This window comes from Calonectris borealis, chromosome 16, assembly GCF_964195595.1.
Source record: "Calonectris borealis chromosome 16, bCalBor7.hap1.2, whole genome shotgun sequence".
In the NCBI taxonomy this organism is placed as follows: Eukaryota; Metazoa; Chordata; class Aves; order Procellariiformes; family Procellariidae; genus Calonectris; species Calonectris borealis.
The window spans coordinates 11,878,898-11,906,695 of record NC_134327.1 but is presented as its reverse complement, the minus strand read 5'-3'; the positions used below and the strand labels follow the sequence as shown (position 1 = coordinate 11,906,695).

Here is a 27,798-nt window from a genome sequence, read left to right as displayed (position 1 = left end):
TCTGAAACCAGAAAATGCTTTATTGGAAAGGTACAAAAAAACCAGTCACTGCAGCTAAATTTACAGCAATAAATTACGTTGTGGCTGTCAAGAGAAAGTAATGGACACATACACAGGGCTATTCGCCTTACAAACAGGAATCCACATTGCTTGGTATATCAATAATTTATTTTATAATAAAAAAGCAGCACAAAAATAAATATTGAAATGAAATTACTGAGTAACCACAGAGGATAGAATGAGCTGGTGATAAAAAACAACTTAAAACAGAAGACTTCTATCATTAAAAAAATGAAAGCAAGTATCCACCATCTACGGAAACACCCCAGCAGACTGAAATACAGACGAAGGAAAACAAATCCACGTTACAAAAGTTTTTCATTTTTGTTTTGTTTCTTTTTTTTTTTTTTTTTTAAATAAAAACAATCATGACAATGAAGTTTAAATGATTCGAGAGAGAAAAAAATGCCACCTTCTCCTCCTCCCCGGGTCTGAGCCGTCCAGTGGCCTGACCGCTCCGCACTCCCGTGGCATCGCGCCCGGCCCTGCCACAGCTCGCCTCCGCACCAGCTCACCCGCCAGCACCTCGTCCCCTCCCCGGCCGTCCCCGGAGCTGCGGTGTCACCCAGGTCTCTAAGCTTGCGCTTTGCGGTCTCCTCCGGCAGACGGTAGAGTTGGGCAAGAGCAGAGACGCTGACTTGCTTCAAAGGGATCCGGAGCTGCCCTGGAGGGAAAGGTTCCCCACTCCCAAAAGAGAGCACAGCAAACACGTCTACAAGAACAGAGATGTCCCTCGCGGTCCCTGCCCAACGCTTTCGTCTTCTCCTGCCTCCCGCCCAGCCCGCAGTTCCCACGTCACACTGCGGATGGGGAGCAACCAAAGAAAGGCCAGGCCCAGGGAAGAGGATCCCAGCACTCAAATCCAGAGCCCCCGCTCCTCAGTGGGGCGGGGGGGGACACAAATTAAGAGGGGCAGAGAAGGGAGCCCCGGCATCCAAACTACTGCAGCAAAGAGACAAGCGAGAGGTACGGCTGCGGGGAGCGCTGCCGGAGCCGCCTGGGCGACTCTGCAGGCAGCAGCCAGCTCCCCACGGGGCGTTCGCCCTGGGTGTCAGGCTTGCAAGTGCAGGACGGAGAGAAAAACAAAACAAAACAAAACAAAAAAAACCAACAGAAACAAACCAAACCCCAGAGGAATGCAATGCAACAACCCCAAGCTGGAGGGCCCTCCAGGGCGGAGGGTGGAGGAGCTGGGTCTCCAACACGGTCAACAGCTTTCGGGTCATTCCTCCCTCCACATTACCTTGCAATTCTGATCCCTCTGTGGAAGTTTAGCCAGGACATTTCATTCCTCTCCAGGTCACCACCCAGGAGAGCCCTGGACTGGCAATTTCTTTTAATAAAGATTTACAGTATCAAACTTGGAAAAAAAATTATTTTTTTTTTTTTTTTACGAAAAATCTGTACGATAAAATGTATATAATTATATATTTATATATATATTTCTCTCTCTTTAAATATTTCCACGTGGTCCTTATGGATATCCAATATGGATTACCTACCATGGCTATGGTATCAACAGCTTTAACAACACCCAGGCCTCTTGTTCTTTATCGAGTGACCAGAGATTTAAGTGCCTACCAGCACTAAACTAGCAATCACTTGGACAAGCCTTTGGCACCCTTCCAAGAACTGGAAAAAAAGGAATACTTGACCGCAAGGGAAGTGCCACGTAAAGATATGTTTCTCAACTCATTCCAACAGCAAGAAGACCCCACGGAACACAGTTCGACCTCCGTCCCCCTCGGTGCAACTGGTCTGACTTCCCCGGCGGGGGGGGTCAAGGGCAGCCAGAGGGTGTTCCTATCTAGCCAGGAATGTTATGGAGCTCTGGAGCTGTTTTAAAGACTGGAAGCATTTGGGCATTTTCAAGTCAACTGGCCTTTTTCATTAAAGTTTTCATTTAAAGCCCCAACAGTGCCAGGAGTCTCCATTTTGCCTGTTTTCGGAGGCACCTGTAAGGTCTGGGAAAGTTTCCAATGTCTGTGAGCTGGAGAACATGAGAGGACCAGGAAATGACAGTAACATCTTTCTCTTCCTCAGCTTCTGCTGTGGGAGTCAATAACTGGTACTGATACACAGGACATCGATCTGCCTGTTCGGAGATAGGGAGGGAGTGGAGGAGAAATGAGGTAACGCTAAGTGTCATCCAAACTTTACGTGTTGGAAAATCACTTGAAGGAAACTCCCTGCTCCCCTCCATAACACGTGGATCTGGCAGGGGTAATGAGCCTTCAGGAAGCGTTTCACTTACACCCTTTCTGGCTCAGTAAGGTCACGGATGTCGATGTTGAGGACTGAACGAGAACCAAGTCTGAGGTTTCTCTTTTCATTAACCTATTTCACAAAGGACCCTCCTGGGAAATCCAGAGACTCCGATGACAAGGTGAAAAAAAAGAAAAAGCAAGCTAACAACTTCTTCCAAAGACAAGTAGGGCTTCGCTAAATTTCTACAAACTTACTGCCATTCAAGGCAAGACAAAGCCTCAAACAACAAATTATACTGGGTGTCAGATGCCAGTTCACTGTCCCCTTTGCAACAATGGTGGCACTTGATTATTCTCTTTCAGTCCAAAACACTCGTGAATTCACTATGATCTTTGTTTTCTGTTCTGGAGCCCAAATCCGCTAAGCTCTTCTCCTTATCTTAAACTTCAGCAATCTCATTCTCTTCTCACCTGCGTGACAACAGGCATCGTCCATTCCACAAGTCTCTGACCTGCCCTGCAAAACTCACAGTCCCTTTTCTTTCCTACTTCAAAAAGAAAAAAAAAACAACAACAAAACACACAAACACCAACATAGCTATTTTTTTTTTTTTACAGTGACCTGGAAACATTCGCCTTTTCACCGCTGCTGTGCAACAGCAGAACCTCTCCTTTCAGCTTCCCACCTCCTGCCCATTGCCGAGCCAGAAATCCCTCTCCCAAACCATTGCTCAGAGCCATACAAACGACTTCTCGATCCCAATTCTTCCGTCCCCTACACACACACCGATTTTCCATCCTGCCCTCCGTGTGCTTCTCGGGATAATTCACCCATTCCCAAGAGAAAGCGTCAAGTTTCAGGGTCACATTCACACAGGTTGTCTGAACACTGAGGGTTGTTCACTGTACTCTTTGGATCCCAACTTCAGCGCCTGACATGCTATGGAGAGGAAAAGACTCTTCCAGCTCCCATCCGACCTCCCCATAGCCCTTCTCTGGTCATCAAAGACTGGTGAGCCCAGCTCTCCAGCTGGGATGCTCATTGCTAACCTACCAATGCTTTTGTCAAAGAGGAGGCTCTATAACTTCTCTCCTCCCGTCTGAATGCTATTGCCCTCTAGTTACACTTCAGTGCTTTAAAAAATGTCTTTCTGAAATACTCTGCACAAACCCATTCTCATAGTGCTGATCCCAGCAGAACTGTCCCACCTTCTCGCAGCCAGTTCTGCCTCCACCTGGTAATACTTGCAGCATTTTTCCTCCTCATCTCCCCTCCTCCCCATCACACAGCTCTTCACAGCATTTACTGTGCCTCCTTCCCTTAAGCTTCAGGGAATCCAGAAAAAAAAAAAAGCCGCTACTTCAAGACTGCGGATCATTTGGAAGAAATAAACTGCATAAATATACCCAATTCACAGGCACACCTTAGGGAAGGAGCTATCGGGAAACTTGGGCTTGGAATAAAGGAGGATGCAATGTAGTTTTTATAGGCCACACAGGTAATGGGGCATATTAAAATATGTAAAATATGTATTTTTCCATATTTTAACAGCATGGATTGAAAACAAAAGGTTATTCCTAATGGGTGTGGTCAGACCCAAGCATTAGTCTCCATCGTCCTCCCGCTCCCATCCACTCATAGCAGGATGAAATCTAATCCAAAAAGCCTATATCCCTGCCCTCATAATATCAGATGGAAGTGGGGAAGGTAGGCGAGACCCTTCTTACAGGGAGTAGGATGCCACTAAAGGAAACTCGTTTTTCCATACATTCATCTCACATGATGATTTCTACGGTCCAATGTTTCCTGGCTCTTGAGCATCATTCACGAAGACTCCGGAGACTCCTCAAGTTATCTTCTCCCAGCTGGAAAGCTGCCCACGGCTGAGAGGGGTTTGGGGAGGCAGGGGGAAGAAGGAAGCAGATCTCGCAACTTGTACTGCATACAGAGCTCAAATCCTGGACACGAGAGGTTGATGGAGCCACCAAATCCAGACAGAAGCAGCCAGTTAAGTTCCCTTTGTAGGTCTGGGTTGTTTTTTTTTTCTTTTTCTTTTTTTTTTTTTCCTCTACTTTTTGCACTTTTGGAAGAAAATTGTTAAAATGCCAATTCTTGATGTGACCAAGGACTCCGGAACAATGCGTAAGAGCCTTTTCCCCTCCCCTCTGAAAGGCTGCTAGTTCCCCCCACTGAGGGCACTAGGACGCTGCTGAAAACGGCACAGAACTGGATGAGATTTCGGCTGATTTCACAATGGTGATGACACTGGTGGTGGCAACTTTGGTCGGGGTAATAGGCCCTCGCGCCACAGTACGAGCAAAGGTCTGGAGTGCTTCGTACTTGGAGCGCAAGGCGTCCAGCTCTAGCTTCATGCTGCTGTTTTCTCTGGCCAGCTTCTCCACCTCTTGCTGCAGCTCAACCCGCTGCCTCTCTAGCTCCTCTTTCTGAGTCACGCGCTTGATGCGGCAGCTGGCGGCGTAGCCCCGGTTCTTCAGCGTGCGCCTCCGCTGCTTCAGACGGATGACCTCCTCTTTGGTGAGACCCCTCAGGTGCTGGTTCAGCTCCCGTACGGACATTGACACGAGTTCATCATCACTCAGCACTGGGGCATTCTCTCCTGACTCCTCCTTTACCTGCAAATACCAACAGCACAGGGGTAGCAGCAACCCTTACGTGAACGGCTGTTCTGGACAGCGAAAAAGAGACAGGCCACCCCTCAGCAACGTGACACCCCTACCTGGAAAACACCCCTGAAGCACTGTAGAGAGCACATGCTCCACTAAAACATCTGGACAAAACATGGCAGAGATCCGAGCACTGCTGTTGTCTGGGTTTGGGTAACCCGCTTAAGTCAGAGAAAGCAGTGAGCCTTACACACCCCGTATGCACTGAACAGTAAGATTTTTAAGGAGATAATTGTAAAGCAGACTGAAGCCCTTTGTGTTCCTTTGTCGGGACCCGGAATTCATACTGAATGCTAAAGACAACATCTTTTCCCAGCATTATGCTGGGACACCAGTGCAGCATCTCAAAAGCAGAATAGCCACTTGTATACAGGGTTTATTCACCATTTTGCAGCTTTTTGTTGAAGATTACTCATCCAAGGAGTGAGCAAAACCAACCCTGCTTGGCTTCAAGGACCACAGCCTGATTTGGTTTTCCTGGTGCACAGGCCAGACTCTGAAGTTACATGAGAAAGACACCAAGGCCTTGTGCCTTTTTCTCAAGCAGGTTTGCTGCCACAATTATTTTTCAGAATCATAGAATCATTTAGGTTGGAAAAGACCTTTAAGATCATTGAGTCCAGAAGCTTAAGACATCATCCTTTTGTCTCTTCAGAGACTGCAGGACATCTGGAATGAAGAGCTAAGACACTGGAAAGAAACGGTGACAATGCATGCACAACCCATGCGCAGACCACCACCAAGCTGGTATGTCCGAGGCATTTACTGTCTCACGGATCTGAGAGACACCAGCTGAGCACGTCCTTTCTCCAGTGCCTCCCAGTCCTGAGAGTAGAAGTACTTCATTGACAGGCCTGGGAGCACTGGTTTCAGGATGCGGCCAACACCTGCTATAGTCAAAAGTCTCTTGGATAGCAACTGAGATACTCCAGCCCCCACGCCATCCCAGAGACTTTAGACTTCTTTCTAGGTATCGCCGTTATTCTTCTACCCCAACCTTTCCTGTAGATAGTGGGAAATTGTATCAGCACCCATTTGTAAGAGTCTCTCAGAATGAAAAAGAACAGTCATGTACAACCGACGTCGCATGGAGCATGGTTCTGCGACAGCCTCCCCTGCCACCCAGCATCGCCCACTTGGCCTTCTTTCCTACCTTTAATGCCTTGTTCGGTTTGGGATTAGTCGTCATAACCTGAGCACAGTCTTCCGGACAAAACTGCTCAGAAATTGCAACTGGAAAAACAAAACAAGATTTTCAGGTTACAGTAATCTCAGAGATGAAGGCAGGAAGAAGATACCCAACACACAGTCCAAACCCCCAACTCAGCCACCATTAAAAGAAATAACCACTCAGTTGTTAAAAACACCGGGATGGATTCAGACATCAGTTTACCCCATTCAGGTACAAGAAAGAGAAATTTGTGTTGGTAAGTGCATTGCTTTCTAACACTAAAGACCTCATATTTCGCTATTAACTATGCTAGGATTAAGCAATGAAGACAGGGCAGGGAAGGGGGAAAGGACACCAGCTCCCGCCTGTAAACAACAGTTACGCTAACCACCATGCCACCGCCTTGCAGCATGCCGTCCCTTCTCAAGGGGAGCGCAGCGTGCGGCCTCCCAGGCCCAGTCACTCGCTCACCTCCCTCCGGAGGAATCCCAGACGCTCAGAATGGCCTATTAGGGACTGAATTAAGAGTTACCTCCGCTCATAAAAGGCACTGAAAAGCCACAAGACAACAACTCCCTTCATTCTTATTTTGATTATTATTAACCCGGCTCGAAATTGAATCAGTAACCCAGAAAGAAGCTGCCTGGTTTGTAACCTGCTTTCAGTGCCGTCCCCACCCAAAGGAGACGCTACCAGAAAACCCAAACAACAGAAACAAAAGCCCCCCGATAACAAAGCAAGGCGGGAGTTCACCTCTCCCAACGCACCAAGACTGTTGCTTCCCAATCCTCTTGGCCTCAGGCTGCGAGAGCTGACCTGCCTGATATTTCTAGCGACGCGGTGGCACGTCCACCGACAGAGAGACCATCCCCTGCCGAGACGCTGCCCTTCACTCTCACCTTAGCCAGCGACTACACCCCTTCGATCAGCACCTTGCAGAAAATCCACCTGCCCGCACCTCCACCCAAAACCTTCACCCCGCGGTGACGGCAGCACGGCGGTCCATCGGGTACCTACCGCGAGAGAGGCGACCGCAGCCGTGCCACCATCACAGCCTCTGCCTATCGCTCCCCCGGCGGGGAGGGTGCGAGGTGCCGGTCCCCCCTCCCCGACGCTCGGCGGCCTCGAGGGTCGCACACCCAGCGGCACCGCAGAGCGCGCAGCCTGTCTGGCGGGAGTCCTCGCTCTCTCTCTTCCCCCCCGCTCCAGCCCAGCCCAAACCCTCCCCATTTCCACGTCTGCATCGTGTCACACATCCTAATCATTCATGAAAAATCCAGCCAAAGCATCCCAAGCATGATTCCCTTCTGATAGTTGCCATGGTGACCTTGGGAAAGTAGCCAACCCGGAGACAGTCGCCATGGAAACAGAGAAGCCCAAAAGCAATAATGACTTCAGGTCATGTCTGTGCAAAGACATCACGAGGTCGTCGGAGAGTAAACAAACTCATTCATATCTGCAAACAGGGGGTGGCGGAATTCGGGGGGGCGCAAAGGTGGGGTGCGGGGACCAGCGGGAGCCGTGTGGGTGAAGGTGCTGGCTCAGCCCGCGCTGCTGTCACTTGAATTTTATCAGTCCAGACATCTCATCGTCACACGACTTACGTAAAAATCAAGATGAAGAGCTGGGGGGGGGAGCGGAAAAATAATCCCGTAAGTGCAAAGCTGCGAGATACTATCTTAGATATTAGGGAGTGTATTTAGGCGCCTCCTCTATTTTTAAGCCCGAGACAGCACAGCTCTCCGTGTCTGGAGGAGGGACAAGGACAGCCGCACAGCGCACAAGCCAAGATGCTCTGTGATGAATGGACCACTTACAGCAACTGGTGTGCGCTGCGTTTTCTAGAGCATCACCGAGTCCTTCCCTCCTCTCCTCCGGCACCGAACCCCACCCTGGGCACACCTCCGGCAGCCCCTGCCTCACCAGGGCCGCAGGAGCGGGCTGGGCACGGGGCAGGGGAGCAAGTCCCAGTCCCCAGCAGCCGCCTCCGAGGGACGGAGATGCGCCTGACCTCTGGCTGCTGCCACACTGCGTGTTTTGCACAAGGGCTGACTGCAGGCAGGCCGGCGGGCAGGATCTCCTGCGAACACAGGCGTCTCTTCAGACCCCAGCGCTGCCCTTCCACCGTCCATCGCTTCCCCTCCACGCCGGGCGTTCGCCGCCCACCCCTACCTCCAGGCCGGAGGCGCAGACGTAGGCGCTAGCACGGAGGAGGAAGGAAAAAGCTCCTCGTCTCGGCCAAACGGTCCCGGCGAGTTCAGGAGAGCAGAGGCGCTGCCAGTGCGTAAAGGAAACGGCCGGCAGCCCCCTCCCTGCAGACGCACAGCGCCGCGGGCGCGCAGGCAGTTGGTGCCATAGTTATGCAGTGAGTCACCAGCTGTTTACAGAGTTTGAGAGCTCACATTCCCACAGCATCAGAAACTCTTCCTTCCCTCGGCATCCCCCCTCCCTCGCCGCCCCCGTCCCTACAAGGAGAGGGGCACGCTGCCGTCCCGCTGGCGGCACTCCGCGCTGCTGAAACCGGAAAAGGAAAGTCAAAAAGGAGGGGGAGGCCGACGACAGACCCGTCACACCCACCGATTACACAAAAACCCTTTTGATCCTCACCCAGCGCGTCTTCAAAGCACGTTCTACGCCAGCCGATGGAAAAACTGAACAGGGCCGCTTGGCTGCGCGGAGATGGAAAGAAATATAAAATATCGTGGCAAACAAGAGGCGAGGGGTGAGGTTGCCTCCGGTGGGGGTCAGCATGCGGGCTCGCCTGCCACCCCGAGCAATGCTCCGGCTCCCCATGATGAAACCCCTTCTGGTCACCTGTTGCTCCATGTCGCCAAAGCAACATCTCCTTACCCTGCACATTCCTCGGCAGACGGCACTGACGCCTTCGGGGTCTTGTGCTGCACGCCTGTCTCCCCCTGCACACCAAAGCATCCTGGATGGGCCGGCATCCCTCCGGGATGGGCTGGGATCCATCCTATTGCACCAGGGGCGATGTGCCAGAGCCACCCCTGGCACAGAGATGAGCAAGGAGGTTCAGGGCACCGTCAGGAATCGCAACGCTGGGCCCTCTTCAAACAAGGGTGGGAGATGGGGGTCTGCCCTGACCCTCAGGGCAGGATTTGGTGGTGCAAGTAGAAACACCCAAACAGGCTCAAGTCTCACACTCAGACACGAGTGCCAAGGAGAGTCTTATCTCTGCACTAGGTGAACCCACAGGTGTGGTCCGGGCTCCGCTCGAAACCGATACAACAACACTCACAACCCTCACCAACAGTCCTCCAGGGCCTCGGGCTCCATCTCCATCTCCCCATCTCCAAAATCCTTCCCATCAGGGCTGTTTGGGACTATTCGGGACTATTCAGCTACCAACAACAAGCAACTACAATCGGCATGGCATCTCCCACAGTCAGAAGGCAAAACCCCATGACAAAATCGTAAACCATCCTGCACACGTGTCATATCCAGCAGCGTCCCCTAAACATGCTGCACAGGAGTGTTCTGGGACCCTGCCTGCGATTTGATTACTAGAACCCTTTTAGTCTTTACCCTATTCCTGCCCTTCTTTTCTTAATTGCGTTTGCTGCATCACATCTAAAATTAGGAGCTCAGCTTTTTGGAACAAGGATCGCATTACATCTCTATTCTGTAAGCTGTACAACACACTTTGAACACTACATAAATAAAGCGGTGAGTAGTAATACACCAACTGTAAGGGGCAAAGGCTTTTCCAGTGCAGCTCCACGCTTGTATTTAAAGCAAGTGTTTTGACTGTGGGTTACATAAAGAGCCCTTGTAATCCTGCAATAAAGTTCCCCATTGACAGCCTTGCCAACGCCCTCTCCCTCTCTCAGACGACTCCTATGCCCCTTGCAACATCCTCCCAAAAACCTGGAGGTCTCCAGCCGACGTCCCAAGCCTGACCGTCTCAGCTTGGACCATCTAGAGATCCCCAGCTCCTTTGCTTCGAAAGGGGAAGACAGCAGAAAGCCTGACTCGGGCAGAGGTAGGACAGAGCTTTCCACACCAGGCTTGCAATTAAGAAAGAAAACATGCCAGAATGAGATTTCAGACTTTCCACGCTACAGGGCTTTCAAAGCGCCTTACGCATTAAGGAATTACTATAAAGTCATTGCCGACACCCGACAACTGCGGATGAACTTGAATTTTAAAACTCCTTCTACACTGAAAGACAAACCCCGGCCAGAACATGAGTGCCTGGCAGACAGCCCTGCTGGTGTTTAGCTTCCATCCTCGGACACGTACAGCAAACTGAAAACATGCAGCCCTCACCTTCAGCCAGGGCAGCGATGACTTCCAGAGGGCAGAAAAACAGCGCAAGGTTCAAGCAGCGATGGGGATCTCTGCCATCGCGTCTCAATTCAGCACTGACAGTTACGCAGGGAATACTCTACTCATTCCCAAACGCGGCGATTTAATTCCCAGGCAGCCGTTTTAGTAAAGTTACCCAAATTTCTCGTTTATCCGCAAGTTATTCCCAGCTCCAGAGCGCCAGCCAAACAGATGTGCCTACCAAGGATAACACGAGAGCTGACAGGTGAAGGGAACTACAGATGCTTAAATCTTCATCGCCGTGCCTCTGCCGCTCGGAGGCACGACACGGATTCCCAGCACATTGCAGCATGGCAGGCAGAGCACCATCCCTCTCCCCATCATTCAGAAAGCCATTCTCCTGCTCTGACAATCTTCACACATCCTGTAAGGCAGACTGACGCTTGTCACTCATTCGTAATGAGAGCGGGGAGGGACGGGCTGATGCTGTGAATCAGAGAGTAGAAGCATATGCGAGGCAATATATTTGACATGAAGAGAGAGAAGACACAAGGAGGGGGTGAGTCACTGTTTACTGTTCTAGAGGAGCTCCACGCAGCCCTCGCCCAGCTGGCCAGCTTTCCATTTCCCTTATGGATCGGAACCAGGATCCAGCAGCAAAGAGGAGATTCAGGAACCTTCAGAGCGCATTTGAGAGCTGCCAGGACACGGCTCTCTTGAGGCGCTCTCTGGGGAACCCTGGACACGGATCAGACAGTCTTCAGTGGTTTGGTAAACAACCTAGTCAGATGCTGCAGAGAGCCTGTGGTTAGGAGCAGAGGATACAGAGTACCAGGAGGGTACACTTGTGTGTCACCTCAGAAAATTCATGGAGGAGGTGGCTGAAGGGGAAAGGCATGCGGCAGAGAGCCCCGGTACTGACAAGCATACAGCACTTTTTCCATCACACGCTTATAAAACACAGTGACAGAGCTACACCAGAATTACGCCTCAGCATCACTAGCCCAGAGATGCATCTCCCCCAGAGAGCCAAGCTGAGCCACCGAGCAACAAATAACTTGCTTGGACGCACAGACGGCTCCTGGGGCAGAGCTGGGATTCCTAACTTCGCTGCTCCTGATCCCACACGCCAGCCACTGAGTCAGACATCTTCACCGACTGCTAATAATGGAACATAACGGCATCGCTATTCAGGGTCCTGCAATATTGCAAAGCAGTGGGATTCGCTACACAACCTGTCCCTCCACTTCGGAGCTTAGCGGCAGGGTAATTGCTCTCATGACTGCCTTTTCCCCCTCAGTTCTTGTGTCGATTGTCACAGAGCGCTGCATCGCTTTGTGCTTGCTTCATGCTTGGAAGACTCTCTGCCCGAGTTTGAAGATAGCCTGAAACAATAGCTCAGACAGAAGTGGAAACTGCCTGTTCATCTCTACAGGGTGCTGAGCCTGAAACTTCCTGATAATTGAAAGTGCTAGCACTGCTCAAGTATTTCACAGCTGGATGTTTACAAAAATGATCAGTGAGCAAGCTTATCCCACAAACCCGGACTGCCGCGGGGGCCAGCGCTCCCAGCTGTCCTTTCTTCGCTTCCCAAACATCTCACACAGCTAGAGATTTTCAATACCAAGTTCTGCAGCGCATTCCACATCATTAATCATCCTCCAACGTTGATGGAAATAAGTGTATCAAGCTGATCTGTATTTTTCCCTTTCAGGAGGCACACAGCGGTACTGAACTCCTTGCCGCAACAGATTGCCGAGACGGGTGACGGCGCAGAAATGAGATAAAACATGACAAAGCACGCTGTCCTTGACAGGCAAGCAAAAAAAAAAAAAAAAAAAGCTAACAAATTTCTGCCTCTGGTTCAGAAACACTTGCAAAGCAGGATACGAGCCTGGCGTAATACAGCCAGGAACATTTAACACGGCTCAGGTACAAAGCCCTGACAAGCTCAGAGCCCGCAGAAGCGGGCAGGGTGTCCTGACTGTGAGAGTCACCGCACGCCCCAATCTTGCGGCAATCGCCCCGTTGCTGCCGGATCGCCGTCCGGCACCTCGGCCGGGTACGAGCGGAGTTAACCCCGGTGCCGTGCACCCCTGCGTGCTGCCATTGGGCAACCGCGGCGTCCATCACCTCTAGGAAGTGACTGCACGAGGAAGGCTTCTCCGCAGGCAGCACCGCGTACACACGGAAGGAGAGAGGGAAAAGCAGAGGAACGCGCGCCCATTTCATCAGTGAGAAAAATCACAAGGTAAATTCATTTGCTGCTAAAACCCTGACAGTAGCACGGCGCAACGTGCCGGGTAGGGCGCAGGGCTGCACTTCTCGACGGACAGGGCTTATAAAGACTGAAAGTGCAAGAAAAAGGCGTGCAGCTTTCCGGGGAAGCACTTTCCTCTTACCGGCTGCCCCCGCCTCCGCAGTCCCAGCTCAGCTTTAGGACTACGCCGGTGAAGGAGGGGGCGGCCAGGTGAAAGCGAAAATGGAGGCCTTTCCCTTTTCTGTAACAACTGTGCCCAAAGGGGGCTCGTTCCTAATTTGAGACCTCATGGCCTGCTTTCGGCAGAATCTGTAAAATAAATCCTCCACGGAGCAGCCCACGAGGGAGGGGAGCGGGCTCTCTGCCTGAGGAAGAGGAGGAGGAAGGAGGTCTTTCTCAAACAGACCCTGACACACCGTCAGAGTTTGGAGATCTCGGTTCCCCTCGCTCGTGGCCTGGATGTTTCCCCAATTTATGCCACTGCCTTCACCGGGAGCTCGTTAGAGGTTCCCCCACCCACCCCATTTCTGAGTAAATCCCCAAACTGTCCCGCGCCTACCAGACAGTCACACGGCAGCGCCCGCTCCCAGAATGTCACCGTCCCCTTTCCTCCCACTGGCATGTCCCTGGGCGGCTGCAGAGCGCCCCATTTTCAGGGCTTCCCCCCTGCACACTCATCCCTCCCCACAGGCTCCGGGACCAGCCGGAACACACAACGCACCTCTCCCTCTTTCGACCCAAAAAGAAGCCGTGCTCGGGGGAGATAAGCCCCCCTTCCCCGCCGCAGCCCTAGCCCCGCAGCCCGTCCCACGGGGAGCGAGGAGCCCGGCCGGCATTTCCCACCGGCGGCTGCTCCCGCCCGATAACGCGGGGCGGAGAGCGGCTCACCGAGCCCGCCGCCACGCCTGGCCACCGCCGCTGCCACGCTGCCGGGCACCGGCTGCGCCCCGGCTCCCTCCGTACTACAAAAGCAGCTATTTTTAGTCAGCGGAGCGTGCAGCGTCACAACAGGTTTCCTCACATGTATTTTAAGCACCATTCAAAGGCAGAGGCAGGCTGCGCGCTCATCCTTAGGGGGGAAAAATAAAAATAATAACAAGAGAGCGGAAAGCATCAACCGGGTGCAAACCCGCCGTCCCCTCCCGAGGGGTCCCCAGCTCCCGCGGCCCCAGGGGTGCGGGGGGAGCCGCCGGCCCCGTCCCGCGGGTGAGGGAGCAGCGCTGTTGCTGGGTTCGAGGCGGCGGCGAAGGTGTGACCGCTGGTCCCCGGGGCCCGCCGAGCCCCCGCCCCGGCTCCCCGGGCGCTTCGGGGCGGCTGGGCCGAGCGGCCGCCCGGCAGCGCTCCCCCGGCCCCCCGCTCCCCTCAGGCGGGGCGGCCGCCCCCTCGCCGCCACCCCAAGGGGGCCCACGTGCGCGCCGTCCGGCCCGGCCCGGCCCGGTGCGAGGGGCGGCGGCACCACGTGCCCGGCGCGGTGGTGACTCAGCACTTTTACCTCAGCCGCCCCGCCCGCCCGCGCCCAACCGGACCCGGCCGGACCCGACCGGACCGGACCGAGCCGCCCCCCCCCCCTTCCCCGCTCCAATCGGCGGCAGCGCGCGGCCGCTCCCCCCCCCACCACCAGCTCCAGCTCCAGCTCCAACCCCCCCCCCGCCGCGCCGCGCCCGGGCGGCTCCTCACCTGCGTGCCGGCGGGAGCGCGCGCGCGCGCCCGGGGCGGGGGCGGCGGCGGGGGGCGGCGGCGGGGGGCGGCGGGGGCGCTGCGCGGCTCCCTCCCTCCCTGCCAGCGAGTCCCGCGGACAACAACAAGCGCGGGGCGGCCCCCTCCCCCCCGCCGCGCCACCGACCAACCAGCGCCCCCGCCGCTTCCGGCATGGCGCGTCACGCTGCGCGTCACCCCTCCCGGCACCGCCCCGACGGCGACGCGTCACCCCCCTCGGCCACGCCCGCGCGGTTCATTCATGGGGAAGGGCGCGGGGAAGGGGGCGGGGAGTCGCCGCCGCCGTCACGTAGCCGCCCCGCCGCCCCCCCCGCGGCGTGCAGCGCCGAGCACCGCGCCCCGGCCCCCCCGCCCCATCGCCGGGCTCCGTGCGGGCCCCTCTCCGAAAGCTCCCGCTGGCCCGGACCAGCCCCGGTGGAGGGGGCCGCGGCGTGGCCGTGGGGTTTTGCACCCCCACGGGTGGGTGGGTTTGCCGGGGCAGGCGGCGGCGGCGGCAGAAGTGTCCTCGACAGCGTGAGGCTCTCGGGGGTGATGGGAGGCTCTTCGGGTCCCCGGGCTCCGTGAGGTGGCCACTGGCAGGGCTTGTCCTCCTCCACCGAGCACCGGACAAGCCTTCACCCCGGCTCCGCCAGGTCCCAGAGCCCCCCGAGCGTTCTGCAGGGCCAAATCCTGCCCCAGGGCCAGGTCCTGCGCCCAATCCTTCCTCTTCGCTTGTGCAATTGCGAGAGCTGCTCACACAACACCCTGACCCCAATGGCGTGAGAGACGTTTCAGACCCCGGGAACATCCAATAATGATGAAAATACATCCAAAAAATGTAATAACAGAGGTGGTTGACCAAACCCAACCGCCTCCATCGAAACTGGGCTCCCTTTGATTTTTTTGTGTTTGTAACTATATTAGAAAGCCTGTCGGCCGCGTGCAATTTGTGCTTTCCAGCCTTGGGGCCAAATATCCTCGGAGCAGATCTAAGGGCTATAGTTGAGGCTTTGAGTAAGATCCCGTCTTTCGCTGCTCCCTTTGCACAACGTGAGCTGCAAAACATGGGGAGCCCCACGTCTGGCACAGCCCCATGGGTCCGCGTGGCCCGAGCGAGCCCTGGCTGAAGTGGGGTTTGGGCAGATGCACCACCCCGCTGTTAAGAAACCCCTATTTTTTATTGGAACTGAAGTAATGAAGTTGGTTAAAGCTCCCAGGCAATGGCACAAAGCTGCCGCCCAGTGTGACTGCAACAGCGTTGGCCTTCACCAGATTTGCAGATTCTGGTTGAAAACCTGCCCCAGGCGCTGGGACGGGATGAGCTCAGGGCTGGAGGGCAGATTTCAACCATCCCTGTGGTCCCCACTGATGCCTCTGAGGCTTGTCTCCAGATCTCCTTTACGTCCTGGGGGGTTCTGGTGGCTCGGAGAGCCAAGACAAGCAAGGAGAGGGGTGCTGGTGATAGGAGCCTTGGGGCCACCAATGTCCCCAGCACCCAACCCTCTTCAGGTGGTAATAACCAGGAGTGACCGGAGCTGTCCTGCATCATCCAAGGCTTCTCCCTGAGACGTCCATGAGATGGTGGACCACAAGGGCTGGAGGGATGGGCTGGCTGCATCCTAGGTGGGGGGTCACACCCTCTGTGGTGACAGCCCCACACATGGGGCTCACTAGAATAGAGGTATTTTCCCCTGTCTTTGCAACAACATGGATTTGATGGCATAGGGGGGTCACGTCGCCTGAAATTCTGTTTCGGGGTGAATCGTCCTGTTCACAACAGCTCTTAATTTTTGTTTTCATTCCCTGGGGAAAGCAACTCTGCTCCAAAGGTCTGTTGTCCTTTGCTGCTGACCTTTAGACTGCAGTGGCCTTCGATAGTAAACAACGAGCAGCTCTCCAGTCCCCCAAGAGTGGGAACGCCTGGGCGGGGAGCGTGCAATTATATACACTCGTAAAAAAGATGAACAGGAGCGTATGGGAGAAAGGACTTCTGGTGAAAACCTGGATGGAAAAAGGGCTTTGTTTTAGGAAGTGTGGGGTTTTGTGGGTCTAGCCCACACGCTGTGTGCTCAAAACATGTCCGGCATCAGGATTCCTTGAAGCCACGGTGCAGGGTTCATCACAGGCACCTCTTTCACGCTGCTTTGGGTAAAGCGCTCTCACCCTACAAGTGGGATAGGGGCATTAATACCCTGGGTTTTGAGACCCTGCATGCATCCAGGCTGGGGAAAATCTAAAAAATCGTTAATGTACCACATTCTCCACCTCGGGCCTTTCGAACAGTATTAAGTGTAGATACATATATTTAAAAAAAAAAAACAACAAAGCACACAAACCAGAGGAGCGAGCTGCTGAGAAGTCGCCGGAGAGGCGTGTGTGGAGGCGCTGCTACTAGAGAGAAGCGGTACTACCCGGGCGTCTTGTAGGGTTTTTACGGTGGAGCAGGCAGAGCTGCAGCGGCCGGGAGCCCTGCCTGCCTGCTGCCTGCTGCCTGCCTGCTGCCTGCTGCCTGCCCGCAGCCACAATGTCAAGAGGAGACACGTGTATGTAAGCGCCTGGCATGGCCGGAGCGGGGCCCAGGCAGGCGGGGCAGGGGGGGTCCCGGGGTGCGCTGCCTCCCCGTGCCGGGCTGGGGACACCCCCCCCGCCCAGTGCCCAGTGCCCAGTGCAGGGTGACATCGCGGGGCGGCCTAGCATGAGCATGGGTGCATGGGCTGGTGGCATGCTGAGGTCACCGGGGTTCGCATGCCGGGCGCGACGGTGCTCACCGGCCGCGGCGGGTGGGTGCTGCCGCCCCCGGTGCCCGCCACGCGTGGGGAAGCGACCGGCGATTGCATAAGGCTGAGGCGCTGCGTGGGGCAGGCGCTGCCGCTCAGGGGTGGCTTCGGAGTCAGGCCCCGGCAGGTTGAGCCATTTTGGTGCCGGAGCTGGGGCGGGGGGGCTGCCGGGGAATAAAATCTGCTTTTGGGGGAGAGTTGTTTTGCTGAGCTTCTGCAGATTGCAGGGCGGAGGTGAGCAGGATCTGAGTGCCTATGGCTTGGGCAGGAGATGGCAAGAAGAAAGTTGTCTCTCTTATTTAAGGTGCTGAGATTGCCCCCTGCACTCAGCAGGAGCGTGGGGGTCTCCTTCCCTTACAATCTGGGAGATGTTTGCCTGAGAGGTTGTTAAAATCAGATTTTATCAGTGGGAGGCAAAGACTGACAGCATATTCCCTGCCATCCCTCGCCCAGCCCTCCCTGGGGCTAAAAGCTCTGACTCAGGGCTTTGGGCACTGGCAGAGGATGCTCAGAGCGGAGCGGAGGATGCTCGGAGCAAAGGATGCTCCACACCTCGGAACTGCAATTCCCAACACCACAGCTCTGTTCCGATGGGCAGAGAGAGCTCGGTTTTGCTTGCAGCTTCCAGAAACGCTGCAGCCCATAAATTCAGACTTGGCAAAAACTCCTTGAGGGGCCATTCTGCCACCCCCCGAGAGCAGGTGGGGTTCAGGCGGATGGCGCTTTGTCCCTTGGGGCTGCCGGAGAGTCGTGTGGCAGCATCCTTCCGCGATCCAGCAGGGTCAGGACCACCCGACCCTGGCAAAGCCATCCTTTGCTGAGTTTGCCGCGTGCATCTTAGCTGAGGGCACAGACATCACGGTGCAAGGTGCCGAGACGGGCAGGGGCGGGCAGGCGCTGCCTGAACTGTGGGCGTTGGGAGTGGGGAAGCCGTCCTCAAGGCTCGGGCGAGCTCTCCCCTGCCAACTCCTTCACACCTGCCTCCATCTCCCCCTCGCTCCAGCGGCAGGACGATGAAGTCATACCAGAAGCTGACGACGGCGGTGCCGCAGCCAGCGGCATGCCGGGTGGAGGAGGAAGGGGCCGCCCCGACGCCCACCGGCCGTGGGAAGCTGGCTCCGTGGTGGGTGGGCAGCGGGCTGCTGGTGGCCGCCGTGCTGCTGAGCACTGTCACCGTCTGGGTGCTGCGGCAAGTATCGGGGGGTTGGCCCGGACCTGCGCTGCCCCCCGAATGTCTCCTGGTACCTGAAAGCCATCGCTTTGACTGCTACCCGGAGCGGCACGTGGTGGTGACCCAGGAGCTCTGCGAAAGCCGAGGGTGCTGTTTCATTGAGAGCCCCCCTCCAGCAGGGGGCAAGCGGGGGGTGCCCTGGTGCTTCTACCCCCCCAACTTCCCCAGCTACGCCCTAGAAAGCCTCAACCAGACTGCGCTGGGCATGGTGGGGCTGCTGGTGCGGAGGGAGAAGGCCTATTACCCCCAGGACATCGAGATGCTGAGGCTGGACGTGGAGTTTGAGACAGACACGCGGCTGCACATCAAGGTGAGCTCCCCGCTGGCTGCCCTCCACAGTCCTGCACCCCTGCACGCTCCATCCCATAGGTGACCGTCCCCTGCTCAGACTGGGTCTGGAAGCTACCGTGCTCCAGGCATGGCTGTATGTGGCCTCAGTGAGCATCTCCAACCCTTTGCCCTCTTGCTTTGCTGGTCTTTAAAGCGCGTTTTCTCCCTTTTGCAGATAACGGATGCGGCCAACCCACGGTATGAAGTTCCCCTCGAGGTTCCCCGGGCGATGAAGAGAGCGGAAAACCCCATCTACAAACTGGACTTCTCCCGGGACCCCTTTGGGGTGCTGCTGCGGCGCAGGGCGACGGGGACGGTGCTGTAAGAACTCACCTCCTCCGCATCCCACAGCGGGTGGGGGAAAGCTCATCCCACCCTAGGCAGGCTCCAGCACGCTTCCCAGAGGTTTTTCCTTAGGGAAAACCACACTGTGGGATCTCCAGCCAATAATTACTCTTCGTCTTCATCCTTCCAGCAGTGCTCACGTGGGGATGCGGCAGCACGTGGCTTCCCGGCCCCATAGGCTGCCCATGTGCTTGCTGTGGCCGTGGGAGGACTGGGTGGGATCAGCACTTCTCCAGAAACCTCCCAGTGCCCTCATTCCTTGCCAGGTTCTACAGCAGCCAAACATTGTGCAGGTCCCCCGCATGTCACCAATAAGGGACCCGGTGACTCAGGGCAAAGGCCACCAAAGGGTTGTGGCTTTGCCTGTTTCACTCTGCTTTTGGGTTTCCCTGGCTGTCCAAGCTATAGAGACACCCACAGCTCCAGGCTTTTTGTGGAAAAGGACTGTGGGTGGCTTTGCTGCACTGCTCTCAGTCACCTCCATGGCTTTGCCCACACTAAGCCATCGGTGAGCACCAACGGGTGGTCAATGTATGGCCAGGGTGTTTTGAGATCCCAGCCTTTCCTCCTCCTTCCCTTTGCTGGCGCCTGTGGTCCGTACTTTACTTGGGAGCTACTTATCAGCGATGACGGGCTGAGAAACCCCACCGCCGCATCGCCTCGGTGGTTAATAATAACCTGGGTGGAAACTTCTGGTGTCAAAGGCAAGGCTGCGCCGGGCTGGGTCAGGCTGGTGCAGGCTCGGGCTGTGCCTCGCGTCCAGACAGACACGAATTTGCCACCTGGGCCAAGGTGTTGGGGCTGGATGCAGGGTGGGATATACGCTGCCGTGCTGGCCCTTGGGATGCTTCGAGAGGGAAGGGGTCAATTGTTGGTGGGCAAATGGATCCAGACGCATCTCAGTATCCCCTCTTGACTCTCTCTCTCCCTCGGTGTCACCCCGGCAGGCTCAACACCACTGTGGCCCCCTTGATCTTCGCTGACCAGTTTCTCCAGATAGCCACATCGCTCCCGTCGAGGTTCCTCTACGGGCTGGGGGAGCACCGTGGCACCTTCCTGCACAGCCTGGACTGGAGCACCCTCACGCTGTGGGCACGCGACGTCTCTCCCACGGTACCATCTCCCCACTCCCCGCAGGGGTGCAGGGGGCGAGGATGGGGGTACCGCTCTCCAGTGCATTGGACAAGCCCTGGGAAAACATGCCGGGGGGTGGGCAGCAGCACTGGGAGAGGCAAGGGGTGGTCGAGGCCGACGGGCAGATATGTGCCGGGGAGGATTTCAGAGCAATTGCAAAACGTTCTTGGCACTCCGAGGGCCCCGGGTGTTTTCCGCTCCACCCTGCCACTCGTGCAACAGGTTGCGGCGAGGCAGGAGGTTTCCCTCTCGCCCAGCCCAGCTCAGTAGCAGCCCCTGAGCTGCGAGGAAGAAGCAGCCTCCCATGGCCTTCAGCATCAGCTCTGAAACCATCCTCATCCCTCTCCTTCTCCTGCACGGGGGATGACATATGCCTGGTTAGGTGGTGGCAGCAACTCAGAGCCATTTATTCACCCCCGGTGATGCGGGGCTCTCCCGCTTTACCCGGGAGCTGCTCTCTCACCCGGCACCTCCTCTTTGCAGGAATCATTCAACCTCTACGGCGCTCACCCCTTCTACCTGCTGATGGAGGAGGGCGGAGATGCTCATGGGGTTTTCCTCCTCAACAGCAACGCGATGGGTAGGTGTCCCCAGGGACTCCGGCTGGCTTGTCCCTCCAGATGGGAGCTGCTGGAGTGGCCAGTTTGGGAACTTGGGGCGAGAGGAAGCCATAAACGGGAAAGATGTGGTTTGATGGCTCCGTTATTGAGCGTGGCCATCTGTTTCCTGGCTACGGCGAGGCTCTTTAGCAACTGCCGAGCAGTTTAACCACACGCCCAGCTGCCGAGTTGCCGTCGGAAAAGCAAGTCCCTCGTGTGCGGGTCTGTGCCCGTTCCCCCTCCGCCTGAAACGGCCTTGCCCCCAGGCCTGGCAGCGTGGCACGGCTGGGGCGCAGCCGGGGATGCCGTCTGTTGCCCACGCTCTTCCCAGCTGTGCTCCGCCGGCTGTGGCTTCGGGATCCGCGCGTGTCTGCCAGCTGATAACGCCGCAGCTCCCGCGGGCTCCTGCCGTGTCGTGGACAGCACCGGCGACCACCCGTCCCTCCCAGCAGCCGCCACTTGCAGCCAGCTGGGCTGATGCTGAGCACGCTGGGGCTCTCGTAGCCTCAGCTGCGCTCGATTTTATTGCAGCGATGCTCCCGAGGAGGAGCTCATGGGAGATGCAACCACCTGAGCTGAGGTTTGAGGGCTCGTTCATGTGAAAAGCTCTTCCCAGGAAAGCCCTTGCTCCACACGCTCGCTCGTACAAGTAGCTCTCAATTCACTTAGGAGGGGATTTGGGGGGAGGACATGAGGGAAAGCCCTGCATGTGCTTGGTCTTTAAGTGGAAGCTGGGAGAACAGCGCAGCTTTGGGCTTAAAGAGCAAATTTTTAAGATGGTGAGCTTTCTCCCCGCGTAAACCAGCGATCTCCCTGGGCTGCGATGATTTAAGCCTCCAGACGCCCATTTAGCATCTGCTGAGCACAAGGCAGGGATTCCTCCATTCCCCTGCCAGAGGCTGAGCGTTGCCTGTGGTGTGCCTGGTCCCTGCCGTGGCGGTCAGGGTCTGGGGGTTGCTCCCCAGTTCTGACTGTCTTTTTCTCTTCCCCCTCCGGCAAAGAGGTGGCCCTGCAGCCCGCTCCGGGCCTGACCTGGAGGACTATCGGGGGGGTGCTGGATTTTTACATCTTCCTGGGACCCGATCCCAACATGGTTATCCAGCAGTACCAGCAGGTGATAGGTAAGTGCCTGCACCCCTATGTGGCCATCTCTGGGCACCTTCCCCGCACCCCCATCCCTGTCTCACCCCAGCTTCACCACCGTCCCCAGCCCTCCCAGCTGGGGAGGGGTCAGTGGTCCCCAGCCATCCCATCCCCAGCCCTCCCAGCACGTCAGGGGTCAGCGGTCACCTCCTTTCCCCCTTCTCCCTTTCCTCTCCCATCCTTTTGAGATGCTGCTGTTGTCTCGGGACACCCCATCCCTGCTCCTGCTCTCTCGCTGCAGGTTTCCCCGCCATGCCGCCCCTCTGGGCGCTTGGCTTCCACCTCTGCCGCTGGGGCTACGGATCCAGCAATGAGACCTGGCAGATCGTGAGAGCCATGAGGAACTACCAGATCCCCCAGGTAACCCCCCCCAGACCCGTGGAGGGAGGGTCCAGACTCTGTCACCCATCCCTGAGCCTCTGTCCCGCAGGATGCACAGTGGAATGACATCGATTACATGGACGGGTACCGGGACTTCACTGTCGACCCCCAGAAGTTTGCTTCCCTCCCCTCGCTGGTGGAAGACCTCCACAAACACAGACAGCGCTACGTTATGATCTTGGTAGTCCCCTTCCTCTCCCCCGTGCTGTCTTTGTTGCAGAGCCGGGATGCAAGGCAGAGGCATAAGGGATGCTCACGGTCCCAGCTGATCATCCCCAGCCCCGGGGATTTTTATCCGAGGTCGGTCCCCAGTGCTGGGCAGGCAGCTCTAAACTGCCACTGGAAATCCCCGTAATGCAGGGACCGCAGAGACGCAGGCCAGGTTCTCGTGCTGTGCTCCTGTCTGCTGCGGGGGTACAAGGGTGCCCCTGTCCCCCATGGGCAAAAGAATGGAGGAACTGTGGGTCAGGCTGTTTAACTCGTGGGTGCTTGGCTCGGGTGCCCCCGCGTCCCCACGAGTGCTGGGATTTCATGACCTGGCTATGATCTCCCTTCTTCCCTCCGCGAGGAAGGGGGGTGCGGGTTCTGCTTGCTGGGGGCAGTGGGGACCAGGGGGTCCTGGGGAGGGAAGGTCGGGTTCCCTCCCCGTTGAACTCCCGGTTGTAGCCCAAGCCCCGCTGTGACCCAACATTTCTTGCATAAGCGCAAGATTTCTTATATTTGTCCCCCCCTCCCCAAAACACCCTAACGGGTCGTGGGGACTTGCAGAAGTGGCATTTTAGAAAACATGCCTGGAAGTGTTGAAGTAAGTTTCTGTTCCCCTTGGGGGAAACAGCCGCCGTGTGTGGGCTCTGCCTGACCCCGTCTGGGTTGTCATCTTCTCTGAATCACACCGGCCTGGCAGGGGGAAGGGGCCACGGTCTGCCGGGAAAGGTGCTAACCCTCTGCTCCGTCCCCAGGATCCCGGCATCAGCAGCACCAACCCTCACGGCTCCTACTGGCCTTTCGACGAAGGCTTGAGACGGGGCTTGTTCCTAAACACCACCCAAGGGCAGCCGCTCATCGGGCAGGTGCGGAGCTCCGGGGGGAAATCCCAGCTCCGCAGGGTTGTGCGATGGCAGGGTTGGGATTTCATCCCTCGCGCTGGAGGGAAAGCCAAGCAGCCGAGGGACCTCTCTGGGATGATTGCCAGAGCCTGGCTCAGCCCTCAGCCTCACGTGTCACCTCCCGGCGTCTCCACCGGCCCCAGGAGCCAGCCCCTGCCCCGGCGGAGGCACCCGTGGAAGTCATATGAGCTTAACGGCGTCGGCGGTGCCGCTCGAGGCTGGTCATCTGATTTCTCTCCCTTCCCGTTTCTGGGGTGAGGGGAGGTTGTCCGCAATGGACATGTGCCTCCGGATCTGCTCCGCAGCGGTTCCCTCCCAGTTTGTCCCCCCACTTTCCCAGCCGTTTGCTCCCACTGGCTCTCCCTCGCCATCTACAAGAAGGGGGCTTTTAACGTAGCCTGAAAACATGGGGAAAAATCCATCAGCTAGAATTCCTGGAGTGAGGCAAAGCATGGAGAAATCACGGCTCATCCCTCATGTGCCCTGGCCTGGGTGGTGTCGGGGCTTGTGCCAGCGGAGGCTGCTCCACAAGCCACTGCTGCCCGCCTGGCCCCGCGCCCCTCGCCCGGCTGCGGGGGTGTCCCCAGCACCCCGAGGCTCCCGGGTACCACGGAGGCAGGAGGGATGCTGCGTGTGCAGCATCCAGGACTCGAAGCAGTCAGCCCAGGGTTATCTTCTGGTTTATTGCCCGTTTCAACCCCCAGTCCTTTGACATGCTCACAGCCTCCTGGCACCCCGTTTGCCACAGCATCCCCCTGGGAGCTGCCTGCCCGCTGAACCCGCCGTTTTATGGGCTCCCCGCAGGTCTGGCCTGGCTTCACTGCTTTCGCAGACTTCTCCAACCCGGACACGCACCAGTGGTGGCTGGAGAACCTGCAACGCTTCCATGCCCATGTGCCTTTCGACGGCCTCTGGATCGTAAGTCCCTCCTTGCCCTCGGGTCACTCCCTGCCGGCGGCTCGGCTCGTGCCCGGTGCATGTCTCTTGCCAGTCCCGGCAGGATTGTCTGTCCCTCAGATGCAGCTTTTTCAGGTCTATCCACTAATCCCCAAAACCTCCCCCTTTTGAAAATGCTTTCTTTCCTTAGGACATGAATGAGCCGTCCAACTTCATGGATGGGTCTGAAGACGGCTGCCCCCCGGGAGAGCTCGACAGCCCACCGTACACCCCGGGTAAGGAGGGAGATGAAATACAAGGCTGGGCTGGTAGGTACCGCGTGCTTTGAGATCGCTGGCACCGAGTGCTATGGGAGAAAACCATTTTTAAGACATTGTGTCTCCATTTTACACTCTGAACGTCTCCATCCCTACTTGTGCGTAGTGGTATCCATGCCCAAGCCTTGCATGTTTGTCAGGGCCATGTCAGGGTGCAGGATGGGACCATCTGCTTGAGCTTTTGGCGCTGGCTTGGCAGCAATGGCTGGCTCCTGTGTGCAGGAGGATTGCCCCAGAGCCAGCAAGCGTGTGGGGGGTCCGCATCCCCCGCACCCCCCCCACCGCGTGCCAACGGGGGCTCTCCCTCCTGGCAGCCGTGCTGGGCGATTCCCTCTCTGCGAAGACGGTGTGTGCCTCGGCGAAGCAGAAAGCCTCGGTGCACTACAACCTCCACAACCTCTACGGGCTGATGGAAGCCAAAGCCACAGCCAGGTACCCGAGCGTCCCGCTTCCCGCTGGCCTGGGGATGGGATGGGACGAAATCCTGCTGCTCAGGGCTCTGTAGGAAAAGGACAAGGATTTGAATGCCCAACCCAAAGGAGAGATGCTCTGGCTGCTCACAGGCTCCAGGATGGGAATAACCCAGCAGAGGAGGGGAGCCAGGGCTGCTCCGGGAGGGATGGGTGGATGAGGCCAGTGCTGGCGCTGAACCTTCCCCGTACCGCTCGGGCCAACCCTCTGGCACTGCAGGGCTGTGGTGGGGCCGGACCTCTCCCTCTGGTTTTGAGGGATGGGCTGCTCTCACCTCCTGCCCCTGGCTCTCCCCGTTGTCTTCCAGCGCATTGATCCAGATCCGGGGGAAGCGCCCCTTCGTCATCTCCCGCTCCACCTTCCCCAGCCAGGGCCGGTACTCGGGGCACTGGCTGGGCGACAACCGGAGCCAGTGGAAGGACATGTATTACTCCATCCCCGGTGGGTGGCATGGGCTGCACGCAGATCTCCCCTACCAGCACCCCCAGCTCCATCGAGCTTTCTGCTTATTTGGAGACATCTCCGAAACTCCCTGCGCCCTGCTGACCGTCCCTGCCCCCAGGGCTGCTGAGCTTCAGCCTCTTCGGCATCCCGCTGGTCGGGGCGGACATCTGCGGCTTCTCCGGCAGCACCTCGGAGGAGCTGTGCACCCGCTGGATGCAGCTCGGCGCCTTCTACCCCTTCGCCCGCAACCACAACACCCAGAACGAGAAGGTGGAGGGCGGCGTGCTCGGTGGGAGGCATCCCAGGGGTGGGATGCGGGATATAAGATGCAGGATGGGGGATGTGGGATGGGGGATGCGGGATGTGGGATGGGGGATGTGGGATGCAGGAGGGCAGGGGCTGTGGGGATGCCCGGTGGGGATGGGGCGGCTGCTGACTCCCCGCATCTCCCCCAGGCCCAGGACCCGACGGTGTTCAGCCCCGCGGCGAGGACAGCCATGAAGGACGTGCTGCTGACCCGCTACTCCCTCCTGCCCTTCCTCTACACCCTGTTCCACCGTGCCCACCTGCAAGGGGACACCGTCGCCCGGCCCTTGTTCTTTGAGTAAGAGCATCCCCGCCGGGAGCTGGGGAGATGCTTAGGCTGGATCACGGAGAAGTGGCCGATCCGAGCGGCGTCTCCGTCCCGCCGCAGGTTCCCCCAGGATGTGGCCACCTTGGGACTGGACAGGCAGTTCCTGTGGGGCCGGAGCCTGCTGGTGACACCAGTGCTGGAGGCTGGGGTGGACTCAGTCACAGGCTATGTCCCCCGAGGCGTGTGGTACGACTTCTACACGGTGAGGAGCACTGCGGCGCTTGGCCAGGGGTTGGATGGTCCCTGCTTGACCATCTCGGGGCTGTGGGTGGGAAGCCACGGCTGAACCCAGCAAGCCCCGATGGAGGAAGGGGTGGGGACGGCTGCTCCCCAGCCCCATGCTCGAGCCCCCCGCTGTGCCCCCGACCCCCTCACACCCGTGTCTCTCACCGCCTGCCCAGGGCTCCTCGGTGAACAGCAGTGGGGAGATGCTGAAGATGTCAGCTCCCCTGGAGCACCTCAACCTGCATGTCCGGGAGGGTGCCATCCTGCCCACCCAGGTGAGCGTCCACCCATCACCTCTCCAGGGGCTGTCCACAGCGTGTGTGTCCCCAGCAGCACCTCAGCTCCCAGACCCCATCCTGGCTGCTTGCAGCCCTACAGCACCCATGTCTTTGAACCCCAGAAACCGGGGACCACCAGCGAGGCGACCCGAGGGAACCCCCTGCGCCTCATTGTGGCCTTGTCCTTGAGTGCCACCGCCTGGGGGGACCTCTTCTGGGATGACGGCGAGAGCCTGGACACCTTCGAGCGGGGCAGCTACTCCTACCTGGTGTTCAACGTCACGCAGGTGGGACAGGATGGGGAGGGTAGGGATGGGGGGTCCCGTGGCACCTGGCCACCTTGAGCTCATGCCGTCCCTTCCTGCAGAACATCTTCACCTCCACCGTCCTCCACGCCAGCACCGAGGCCACCGAGGTCACTATTGGCACATTGAGCATCTTTGGGGTGCGGGAGCCACCCAGCAAGGTCCTCCTGAACGGCCAGGAGAAGCCCTTCTCCTACCTGGACAACCAGGTACGGCCCCATCTTGGGGTGCCCTGTCGTGGGGGTCCCCATCCTGGGGGTCTCCATCCCTCCTCTCCCAGCCCTTGTCACAGGGTTGGTGGCCAAGGAGGTGGCTGAGGACTATGGGGTGGCTCTCCCGCCATGTTGGGGTTCAGGGGGAGCGGAGCTCAGCCAAGCTGGGTAGGAAAAGGATACTCTGCATACCCCAAAATGTCTCCTCTCCTCCCGCAGGTTCTCACCGTGAGTGACCTTGGCCTCAGCCTCAGCCAGGGCTTCTCCCTGCGGTGGCTGTGAGTGGGGGACCGCGGGGTCACCCCCACCTTGCCAAGACCACCCGTCCGGGAGATGCACGAGACTCCGGCCCTCGAGGCCAGGATGCTGCCATGGAGGAGGCGGTGGGGACTGTCACCTGCTACTGTGTGGCCCCCCTCCAGCACGGCAGGGGACGGGGGGCGTGGGGAAGGGGCTTGGCCACCGGGTGCCCCCCGCGTGGTCCCGGGTGGGTGGTGTGGGTCAAGATGTGGGCGCCCGTGGTCCCCGCTGCAATAAAGGCACGTGGAGAGCTTGTCCTGGGAGCGTGACGTGGGGACGGGGGTGGTGGCATGGGGGGGCG

General features: G+C 57.5%; 2 protein-coding genes across 5 annotated transcripts; one reads left to right on the top strand and one right to left on the bottom strand.

Annotated features, from left to right (window-relative positions):
• On the bottom strand, positions 1 to 14,487 carry MAFK (MAF bZIP transcription factor K). The gene is made up of 3 exons (XM_075165293.1): positions 14,351 to 14,487; positions 6,106 to 6,185; positions 1 to 4,901 (listed from the first exon to the last, which is right to left on the bottom strand). The coding sequence occupies exons 2-3, from the start codon at positions 6,139 to 6,141 to the stop codon at positions 4,467 to 4,469; spliced, it is 471 nt and encodes a 156-aa protein (XP_075021394.1). The 5' UTR covers positions 6,142 to 6,185; positions 14,351 to 14,487; the 3' UTR covers positions 1 to 4,466.
• On the top strand, positions 12,596 to 27,751 carry LOC142089165 (lysosomal alpha-glucosidase-like). 4 transcript variants are annotated; one of them, XM_075165288.1, is made up of 20 exons: positions 12,596 to 12,664; positions 18,149 to 18,686; positions 18,882 to 19,027; positions 19,999 to 20,164; positions 20,669 to 20,765; positions 21,786 to 21,905; positions 22,169 to 22,287; positions 22,358 to 22,489; positions 23,268 to 23,378; positions 24,219 to 24,332; positions 24,502 to 24,586; positions 24,943 to 25,060; positions 25,407 to 25,540; positions 25,662 to 25,813; positions 25,999 to 26,147; positions 26,238 to 26,379; positions 26,579 to 26,677; positions 26,803 to 26,967; positions 27,048 to 27,194; positions 27,417 to 27,751. In XM_075165288.1, the coding sequence occupies exons 2-20, from the start codon at positions 18,159 to 18,161 to the stop codon at positions 27,477 to 27,479; spliced, it is 2,787 nt and encodes a 928-aa protein (XP_075021389.1). In that variant the 5' UTR covers positions 12,596 to 12,664; positions 18,149 to 18,158; the 3' UTR covers positions 27,480 to 27,751. The 4 variants fall into 4 exon arrangements, with proteins under 4 accessions (XP_075021389.1, XP_075021390.1, XP_075021388.1 ...); XM_075165289.1 differs by lacking the exon at positions 12,596 to 12,664 and adding an exon at positions 16,822 to 16,911; XM_075165287.1 differs by lacking the exon at positions 12,596 to 12,664 and adding an exon at positions 16,838 to 16,915.
• Positions 27,752 to 27,798: the final 47 nt, after the last annotated feature.

Excerpts from the sequence above, each read along its gene's own strand:
- MAFK (XM_075165293.1), bottom strand. The coding sequence starts at position 6,141 with ATGACGACTAATCCCAAACCGAACAAGGCATTAAAG. Across the intron at positions 4,902-6,105 it reads AACCGAACAAGGCATTAAAG|GTAAAGGAGGAGTCAGGAGA; the intron begins GTAGGAAAGAAG and ends TGGTATTTGCAG.
- LOC142089165 (XM_075165287.1), top strand. The coding sequence starts at position 16,893 with ATGTCAAGAGGAGACACGTGTAT. Across the intron at positions 24,333-24,501 it reads CTTTCGACGGCCTCTGGATC|GACATGAATGAGCCGTCCAA; the intron begins GTAAGTCCCTCC and ends TTCTTTCCTTAG. Across the intron at positions 24,587-24,942 it reads CAGCCCACCGTACACCCCGG|CCGTGCTGGGCGATTCCCTC; the intron begins GTAAGGAGGGAG and ends CCCTCCTGGCAG.